Source organism: Astatotilapia calliptera, chromosome 7 (genome assembly GCF_900246225.1).
Source record: "Astatotilapia calliptera chromosome 7, fAstCal1.2, whole genome shotgun sequence".
NCBI classification, from domain to species: domain Eukaryota; kingdom Metazoa; phylum Chordata; class Actinopteri; order Cichliformes; family Cichlidae; genus Astatotilapia; species Astatotilapia calliptera.
Window position 1 is genome coordinate 59,771,898 of NC_039308.1, and position 10,495 is coordinate 59,782,392.

A 10,495-nucleotide genomic window follows, 5' to 3' on the forward strand; every position below is an offset into this window, starting at 1 on the left:
GTTACATGCAGGACTCTGGTTTATTTGATAGCACGGTCCTTGTTTCATTTACTGTATTGTTTTGTGGAGAGGGACCATTATCCTCAGTGGTAATTCCATCAAAGTAAGGTCATCTACCAACTGGGGCAGTCTGCGTCACCAGTTTGGTTAAAAGGTCAAAACAACAGTCTGAAAGGTTAGCGTCCTGCAGCAACAGAGTAACAGAGCGAACCTCTCTCTTTGTCCTCTTTTTTAATAGTGCTTTACCATTTTATCTCATCCCAGATCCATTCATACTTCTCTCCACTTGATTGCCTACAGCTCTGGAGAATATGATGTGTTTGTGCCACAGAGGCAAGTGCTCTCCATGGTCCTGAAACAAACATCTCTCTTTCTCTCTCCGTCCGTCTCCATCTCCTGCTTACTGAAACTTGCAACCCTAGCTTGAGGGATTCAGCACCACAGTCACTAATAGCTCCCACAAACCCCTCCCTACTCTATCCGTCTATATTTCTAACACACAAGCAAACTCTCTCTCTGTCTCTCTCACACAGACACACACACACTGGTTCTTGTCAGAGGAGGAGTGTCATGAATGTCAGGTTACTTTCTGCTTTGCTCTCCGCTCCAGTGTGTCGGGAGAAGAGAGAGTAACATGGACGACTTCAAAACAGTTCACCTGTGTCGTTCTCTGCAGATGAGGTAAGATAAGATTTTTCTGCAGATTTCTACCAAACTCCTGCAGGTAAGAACACTCTGTTAGAAAAATTATGCAGACTTGGAAAAACTTCCATGGAACACATTTAATGTCTGCTCGCTGAGGCAGCGGTAGAGTCAAAAGATGGGAAATGTTTTCCTAAATTTTTATTCCCACGGGAACTTTGTATGTAATGTATGTAAAAAAAATTTATAACCACTTTGATTCAAAGGAAACAAAGTCAGCTGAGGATATTCTTTAAAGAAACAGTCTCACATGAAATGTTAAAGCATTATAATGATACATCAATATATTGATTGACATTTTATCCGTGGCTTGTTGTTCAGTTCAGTTTCCTGATAAAGATTGAATTGAGAGCAAAGTAAACCTGGCGTCTATTGTTCCCCTGAGACCTTTTAGGAGATGTTTAATCTTAATTTCTCTCCTGACACAAAAGGTTTCACTCAGCATCAGATCCAGACTCTGGATTCCCTGGTTTCCCCGCACCCGAGGAATCCCCTTATTACAAAAAAAAAACAAAAAACAAATTGTTTAAATGGGAAATTTCCTCTAACTCACCAACTTGAAACTTCTCAGTTTTATTTTTATAAACCTTCACTCTCTAGTTGCTGTGGTATTTTTGTGTTTTCTCACTCTCAGTGCTACACTGGGCATTCAGTGGTTTTCTCTTCTCTCAGTTGCACCGCTCTGTGAAGCCAAAGCTCAGGCTGATGTGAAATTTCCCACTTTTCACATTCAAGACACAGAGATGAAAAAAACAAGTATGAATTAGTGCCATAACATAAGGAACATTTGCTGCGAAACGTGACGGTGGAAAAAAAAAAACACTTTTTAAATTCATGAAATGTTAACCTTACAAATTAAACTAACTGAAACTGTTTGTGCTATACGTATTTATTTCATTTAAAATCCTGTTTAAACATTCAGTGTGGTGTTGCATTTTACAGTTAGACGGATGTTTGTCTTCTAAAGAACTGAACAATAAAACTACGGCACAGATCAATATAAAACGGAGCTACCACACTTTGATCCCTATAGCCATTAAATCCCGTAAGCGCTGTGAAACATCTGCAGTTGCAGACGTGTTTCCATACCTGCTCTTTTCTCTGCAAACAAACCTGCTGTTCCCACGTCTCATCCGGCAGTAAGTCTGCAGCCGCCCGGTGTATCGTTCATGGTATCAAAGACTTTTTTAAACCGAGCTCGCCCAGTCAGAGGACTGTATCCTAGAACCATATTACCGGTGCAGCTGTTGCAGGCAGCATCTGCTGGATCTAATTACTATGTTTCTGTGCCTGTCAAAGAAATATGGTTTGCCTCTGTGACTCTTTCCAGTAGCCCTGCATACCAATTAGGGAGATCCAGTAATGTAGGTCTTATTAGTGTGAAGAGAGAAGAAGTGAGGATGGCCTTGAGAGGAGGCAACAATCTCCTTAGCGAACTCTACATCACGTTGGAAAATCTCTGGCGAAGCCCACTGAGCAACTTGATAATTAAGATAATTTACTCGGTTAATCAGTAAAGTCACTAGAACAGCTACATAAAGTTAAACACATCTGACTGACACATAAGTGCTGCATTCAAGTACAACTGCAAGAGAATACCTAATGTCAAAACCTACCTACTTAAAATAATGCATCCAGTTATTTTAAGTATTGTGAACCTTTGTACAACCAGTTGCTTGGCATGTCGAGAGAGTTTCTTCTCCAAGAATCGTGTTATTGCTCTTCTATAGATACAGGACATTTGTTGTGGCTACAAGGTGTAGTGGTTGACACAACTGCTTTACAGCAACAGACCCCCAGTTTGACAGGGACGAGGCACAAAGCCAGCCTCAGGGTGTTACAAGCTATTGTGTCCTAATGCTGGTCCCAAACCCGGACATATAAGAGGATCACATCAGGAAGGGCATGTGCCAAATCAAACATGTGAATTTATTATTCTTAGGAAATGAAGCAGTAGCCAAAAATACCCTTTTATAGATAGAGATATCTTTATTGTTCATAGAATAAAGCTGACCTATTAAAATTTTTATGGGCTCCTTTATCATGGGGCCCATAAAGAAATGAGTATTGAGTCAGGCTGCTTGCAGCTTCTTTTTAATATAAGCTGTCATTTCTTTTTTCACTTTCAAATATCACATTTCGTGCAGCTTTTTCTGTAAATATAAGAGACTTTATATTTTTCTTTAAAAACTCTTTAAAGAAAAAAACACGTGAACTGCTTTTAAAATGCAGTGTGCTGTTATGAATATAACTGACTTAACAACAAAGTAAGAACAGGCTCCCATCAGCATGTCCATAAAGCAAACTGTACTTTTATGATAATATTTATGTACCGTAGTACAAGTATTTTTACTTAAAAGGACCACTGTCAGTTCATTGCTCTCAATTCATTAATGAGAAGTGATTGATGAATGATATGATCATAAATTTGACCTTGAGCCAAAGTCAGTCCTTAACACTCAAATGTAACATCCTACCTTTTGTTGTCCTCCCTTTGATGTGCATCAATTTTACATTTTTCTGACTTTACAAATCATCACCGTTAGGCTCTGAACTCTCTCTCTCTCTCTCTCTCACACACACACACACACACACACACACACACACACACACACACACACACACACACTCTTTTTGTATCTGTGACTGAAAAGACCCGGAATGGGTCTTTAATGAGTAAGCAATGGAGTTCAACATGCTGTAATAGAGTTTAATCTGGCTGTAAGAGCAGGAAGGAAACATCTTTCAGGTACAGTATGATGTTATCATGTGGCCTAATGGAGTCACTTACAGGGTTTTAGCAGTATGCACCAACCCTCGTGGTCTCAACTAAGTATCTTTTTATTGATTCTCTGATCAGAACAGACTAGTTAATCACGTTGTTTTGCCACTATTTCTGATGTTTCTTCATTTTTAATATAATAGTAACAGTAATGATGCTTAACAATTGAGATACATAATTGGTATGTTTTGCCTGCCCGGGATCATTTTAAATACGCGGCTCGGTAGTAATTTAAAAGAAGCGGTATCCCCATATGCATATCATCTGTTATTTACTGAATGCTTTTATCTAAATCACCTGACAGCACCACGAGCGCCTGAATCTCGAGCGTGGGTGGCCCCAGTGGAAATCTGTTTGTACGCTCACCCAAACAGGCTTTCATAACTTGCAGAACAAGCAGTTCCAGTGCCAAAGAAAAGACCCCCATCCTCCCTTTTTTCTCACTGCAGACACAAGTCTGCGGATAACACTTCTTTAGCCTCAGAGAATCTGTCCTGTCTTAACATAAAAACCGCAGCTTCTATTAAGACTTACTTGGACATCTGTCTGAAAGAGCCAAACACACAAGCTCATGTGGACACACACATGTTTGAATTTACCCAAATATGCCAGGCAGTCCCTTTTACATATCCAGGAGCAGAAAATGACGCCTGCAGCATGAAGCGACCAACTTGATCTTTTTGAAATGACTTTCCTGCAAAGATTAGACACTCTCTCAGGGCATTTTTGAAAATTGTAAACTGTAGATGTCCTCGTTCAAGCTCCCAGGAAAGAGTGGATTGGTTAAGATTTCTGGGAGCCAGACACACAAAGCTCAAAGCTGGAGATTCATGCACACTTGCATATGCATTCTTTTTGTGGCATTTGAAAGTTGTTTTGTGGGCACACACGCTATTTTTAGATCCTTTGAGATTTACATAGTTTAAACATACAAGAGAAAAAGAGGGAAAATAAATATTAGCAAAGGATAAAATGTAGCAAAGTTTAACCAACATGAAAGATTTGATATTGTTCCGTGGTGCTGCAGTGCTTTACAGCGATCTGTTACAGTGGTCTGTTATCTGGATTCTGGCTTCAAACCTGCTGACAGTGTGTGTTTTCTCAGTGTGGTCCATATTTTTCCTAAAGCCCAAAGACAAGCATGTTTAACTCCAGTATGTAACCAGCTTGTCGCACAGTGAAGGCTGGGAAAGACTGCAGCATATCCATTTTAAAGAGTTCTTAAAAAAGTAAATTAACACAATAATTCTACTGAAACTGTTCATTTTTCAGAATCAACATGTCAGCATCTCCATTAGCATCAAAGCCGTTTTAACATGTTATTCCTGTTTGTGAGATGTGGCTGTGACTTTGTAAACAAAGCTGCTGTGACCTTTATTTGCACACCTGTCCGTTCTTTTCACCGGGAGCAAGCTGTTAGCACAAAAACACCTGCGAATCATTTACATGCTGCAAGTTCTGCACAATTTTGCATGATTTTGCATCTACACATAGAAAGATACTGAATAATTTGAACACCCCCGGCCCCCCAAAAAAACCAAAAACAAACCTATAGTACTAAAAACTTATGTTTTATAATCTCTCTTCTTTTCAGGTTTTGCACATATGTGAACGACGCTTGAAGCATGCAAAGGATGCTGGACAGCATGGAGATTCTCAATTCATCCCACGCTAGCAACATCAGTGTCAGCAATGGCACTGGCCTCTTCTTTCGAAGCCCGTACACGACTTTGGAGATAGCGCTCATCATTCTCGTTGCAGGATCTCTGAGTCTGATCACTGTCATCGGAAACATCCTGGTCATGCTCTCTATAAAGGTTTGGGGTTTTCCTGTTTTGATCCTTCATGATTAATGAGTGTGATTCAAACATCCATCTCTGGACACCTTGAACAGCACAGCCAGACTTACAGATAAGACTTGAACATGTGCAACCCAGCACAGAGTGGTAATTTAATAGAAACGAGAAAACACACATCACATTGCACAAAAAAGATTAGCATCTGACAGCCTCCTCTATGTTGTTCCTCTAAAGGTAAACAGGAACCTGCAGACCGTCAACAACTACTTCCTGTTCAGCCTGGCTTGCGCAGACCTGATTATTGGTGTCTGCTCCATGAACCTCTACACCGTCTACATTGTGATTGGGTTCTGGCCCCTAGGAGCAGTGGTGTGTGACCTATGGCTGGCTGTCGACTATGTTGTGAGCAACGCCTCAGTCATGAACTTGCTCATCATCAGTTTTGACCGTTACTTTTGTGTCACCAAACCGCTTAGCTACCCAGTGCGGCGCAGCACCAAAATAGCAGGGCTGATGATTGCAGCAGCATGGGTCTTGTCCTTCATCCTGTGGGCTCCTGCAATTTTGTTCTGGCAGTTCATAGTTGGGGGAAGGACTGTGAAACCCAATGAGTGCTACATCCAGTTCTTCTCCAACCCAGCGGTGACCTTCGGGACGGCTATCGCGGCTTTCTACCTACCTGTGGCCATCATGATCTACCTTTACTGGCGCATCTCCAAGGCCAGTCGCAGCCGCATGAGGAAAGACAGCAGGAAGACCTCAGGCACTAGTCTGGGAGAAGCTCCTTCTAACAGCCAGGAGGAAGGAGGTGAGAACACCACTGCAACAAAAAAGGTTCAGGAAGAGGCTGCAGATGGCAAGGAGAAGGAAATGCTCCAGCCGAAACAGCAACAGAACGGAATCGGTCCGTGCAAGGAAGACCGAACCAACCAGGTGGACTCCACATCAGATAGCATTCAGGCTTCGACATCCAAGGATGCTGAGATTCCACCTTCGTCACGGAAAAACTCAAATATTGGGAAAAATGAAGCCCAACCATCTTCTCGGAAAAACTCAGCAGCTGACGCTCAAATGCTAGTCACGAAAACTCTGTTTAAGGTAATCAAAAGATATTCATCCTTAATTGGCCAGATTTATTACAATTTAAAGCAGTCATGGGTTTGGTCATGTCAAGTTTGTTGTTAATTAAAAGTTGTTTTTTTTATCACCATATTTAATAGCTCAGCAGAAGTTGTCTTTATTTTAGAGGCATCATAAGTTTGGTGCCTGTAGTTTAAAGAATACATCTGGAACAGTTTATAATCTGGACCATAAAGAAAATATCTAGAAGTTCACAATCTTTTTTTTTTTTTGGAATAAGTATTAGGACAAGAGAGTCCAGTGCTGAGTTGTAAGCTAATGCTAGCTAATGTACACACAAAGAGGTGCTAAGGGTGCAGCAAACATAAATTAAACAAAATAACTGAATTTAACTCAAATGAGCAGAAAGTAGTTAGGTGGTGTAATTAACAGCACAACAGGACATATTATTAGTCAGATAATTTTTAGTAAAAATGAATTACTAAACACCACAAACATAGTCGATATGTTCTGTCCGTTGATGTAACTTAGCAGATAGGTAGCAGCTAACCAAATACCACTCTTACTTATTCAAGTAAACTGGTAACCATATAAATGAAGATGGTAACCATGGTGAAGAAAAAAAAGGAATAAAATGATATTAGATTTAATTTAAGTGATCTTTGTGCCTGATGGCAGCCTCACAGAGTTGCTAGCATGACTGCATTCATTCAGCTCTATGAAGCATTTTTGTGTGGTTGAAACTTCCGTGTTGTTGTTTTGGGTCGTTCTTACTTTTCTTTGATCTCAGTGTGAAATTGATACACTTTCAGATTTTCTTTAATTTTCCTTGACAGAGATTCAATACTGAAAGTATTTCTCAGATATTTTGGTCCATATTGCAATGATAGCATCACACACTTGTTTCAGACACTTAACATTTGTCAGTCGCACATCCATGATGATCCACCACATCCAGATGGTGCACTACTGGATTGAGTTTTGGTGACTGTGGAGGAGATTTGAATACAGTGAACTCATTATGTTCGAAAAATGAGTTTGAGATGATTTAAGCCTTAGGTTCCAGTTCTTAGCTGACAAGCGTGTGAGGTCTTCTGTGTTGTTGTTCATTCAGAGATGCTCTTCTGAATACTGTTGCAACAATTGGTTATTTTGTTTACTGATGACTTCCTGTCAGCTAGAAACAGTCTGGCCATTCTTCTCTGACCTCTGGCATTAGCTGGATATTTTCTCTGTTTTCTTAGTGAATCGTGATTTATTTTTCTCCACTGCAAAACCAGTGCACCCCGGTTGCCTAGGCCGGGGTGTAACAGGACCATTCTCTGTAAACCCAAGAGATGGTGTTGTGGGAAAATCCCAGCAGTTTGTGAAATACTCAGAACAGCTCATTTGGTACCAACACAGGTATGGAAGGTTATGTTGGACTTACACAGGAGTGACACACACACACACACACACACAAACACACTAAAAAGAAACAATAGAACTCTTTTCTTCTTCTACTGTCATTTTTCAGGTAACAATGCGCGCGATGAGTGAAAACGCTGTGGCAAAGTGGAAAAAGAGGGGAATTTCTTCCAGGGAGAAAAAGGTCACACGCACCATCATGGCCATCCTGGTTGCATTTGTCGTCACGTGGACGCCGTACAACGTGATGGTGCTTATCAACACATTCTGCTCCATCTGCATCCCCAACACGCTGTGGACCATTGGCTACTGGCTGTGCTACATCAACAGCACCATCAACCCAGCCTGCTATGCCCTCTGCAACGCCACCTTCAAGAACACCTTCAAGCAGCTGCTTCTGTGCCAGTACAAGAACATACGCACTTCACGATGAGCAGGGGGTGCAAATGCTTTACTGTGTTTGTGGTGGAATCTAAATAATGTGACAAATCTTTTAAAGAATGATTTCGAAAGTTGGAAACATAGATACATAGATAAAGTGTGGTCTTGTTGTGCAATTACTTCATGTTGCTTTTCGGTGGTAGAATCCCCCCCAGCCCCCTTCTTCCACTGAAAATAAAACTGTGATTTAACTCATAATCATATTATAAAGTCAAACTTTCAAAGACTTAAATGGAACTAATTTCAATGAGCTTTACTGACTGTCTGAAAAATACTTTTGCATAACAGTCACTTGGAGTTTTATTTCTTTTTTTATTTCCTCTTTTTGCTACTTCTACACAAACTTGTGCAGTTTGTTGTTTAAAATGTGCTTGTTGTGATGGTTTTGTGAAGGTAGTTTAAAAAAGATGTGATTGAAAATTATACTATTATGAGAGCATTAGAGCTAAGCTCTAAAAATGAACCATGTCTTTATACTAAATCCACGGGAGAAAAGAGAATTAGCAGCTGTGAAGTGATGCGTGTCCTGTGTGTCGTGCTAAACTTACATTTCACATTAATGGAACCTGTAATCTGTGATGTTGTGAGACGTGTGCGACTATTAAACGTGCCTGTGTCTTCCCTCTTTTTCTCTGATTTGTGTAAATAAAAAGGATGACAGTTTGGAATCAGAGTTATTTGTCATAACCTGGGTGTCCTCTTTTTTTCCTTCATTTCTGCTAATATTATTTTTTTCCCATTGGCTATCATCCGATATGAAAAAAACTTAACCAAACCGACCAAATTACTGCCACAAGATTACAGGCTGTATACGAAAGAAAGAGGTAGCCATCACCCATGATGATGTCACCCATTTGTTTTTGTTTGTTTGTTTTGTTTTAGATGCTGTAAATAACATAGTCATGTTTTTTATGCTGGGAGTCTTTAGGGACTAATTTGTTTTTAGAGCCAGACTCACTAGAAGAACTGTAGGTTTTGGGTCTGAACACCATTGCAGGAGTCCTAGGCTACGTCTACACTAATCCAGATAAATTGGAAAACGGCGTTTTGGTCTAATAACGCTCCGTGTCCACACTATCTTTTTCAGTTGTTTTCTTCCACACTGAAAACCCTACGTTCCTGTACTGTGCATGTGTGAAAAGTAATACGATTGAGCTGGGTCATTTCTGTCTGCCATTTATTTACTTTCTGGTTCTTTGAAAAGTCAAGGAAAAGTGCTGAGTTTTATCTGGAGCTATCTGGAGCATTTACAAACTGATATTAATCTTTATAAAGGCTGTCAAAATTGAGAGCAAACAAAACAACTGCTGCACAATGCCGTCCGCCATCTTAGTTGAATTGATCACATGACTGCAACGCTAAAACGGTGTCTTCAAATGTATCCACTTTGGAGAGCGTTTACAAAAAGGTCTGTTTTCCTTGACCAAAAACGACGTCTCGGTGTGGACGGAAGGCCAAAACGGAGCGAAAAAGATGCATTTTCAAACAAAAACATATTAGTGTGAACACGGCCTTAGACAGCAAGCTGAGGTTGCTTAAGTCACATACAGATAAGTGTTTGAAAGATTGTAATCCAGTTTACCAGCCAAAAGCAATTTACTTCACATTTTTAACGAGAAGAGTTATTTGCTGTAAGCATTAGGATGTGTGCAGTCCTCTGTCCTGTTACAGACTTATCACTCAAAAAGTGCTCCCACAAAAGAGTTTAGACATAAAAATAAGAAGTAAATAGACTTTCTACTTGAACTATATAGACTATAATCCTACTTAGGTAGAAGCTTAGTAGGTTAATATTGTTCAAATTGTATAATCAAAATGATGACGATCATTTTGGCTAAGAGCCCATGACTGACGGGGGCCCTAGAAAACAGCAGAAAAAACATTATTAACCTGTCTCCATAAAATAATGTTTGCCTCAAGGTCCTTAGAAACATGTTTGTTTCCTGGCATTACTTTTATTTTGGTTTTGGCAACAACGTGGCCTCCGACTGCCTCACCCCTCCTAATTCCCTGATTTGGTTTGGTCCAGATGCACGCGCTCCTAGCTGATGCCGAGCAGCAGCGGTAAGAGGTTTGGGAGACAGGTTTTTATTCTACAGACTTATTTATTGTGTTATAATAATACATTATAATTATAACCTATCCTGTTTATATTTTGTACACTGCCTGGGACTGTTGCATGTGGTGAGAGAGTTTTCAGTGATCCAAAACTGATTAAAACCTATTTGAGTTTCACAGGTTTCAGGACAGACATATTTTATTTGGCAATACTTTGTTTGAAAGT

At 40.1% G+C, this 10,495-nt stretch overlaps 1 protein-coding gene across 1 annotated transcript; it reads left to right on the forward strand.

The window, feature by feature from the left end:
- The first annotated feature begins 543 nt into the window (after window positions 1-543).
- Window positions 544-8,884, forward strand: LOC113027482 (muscarinic acetylcholine receptor M2-like). The gene is made up of 4 exons (XM_026177100.1): window positions 544-681; window positions 5,079-5,301; window positions 5,518-6,381; window positions 7,880-8,884. Exons 2-4 carry the CDS (start codon window positions 5,110-5,112, stop codon window positions 8,201-8,203), a joined length of 1,380 nt encoding a protein of 459 aa, XP_026032885.1. The 5' UTR covers window positions 544-681; window positions 5,079-5,109; the 3' UTR covers window positions 8,204-8,884.
- Window positions 8,885-10,495: the final 1,611 nt, after the last annotated feature.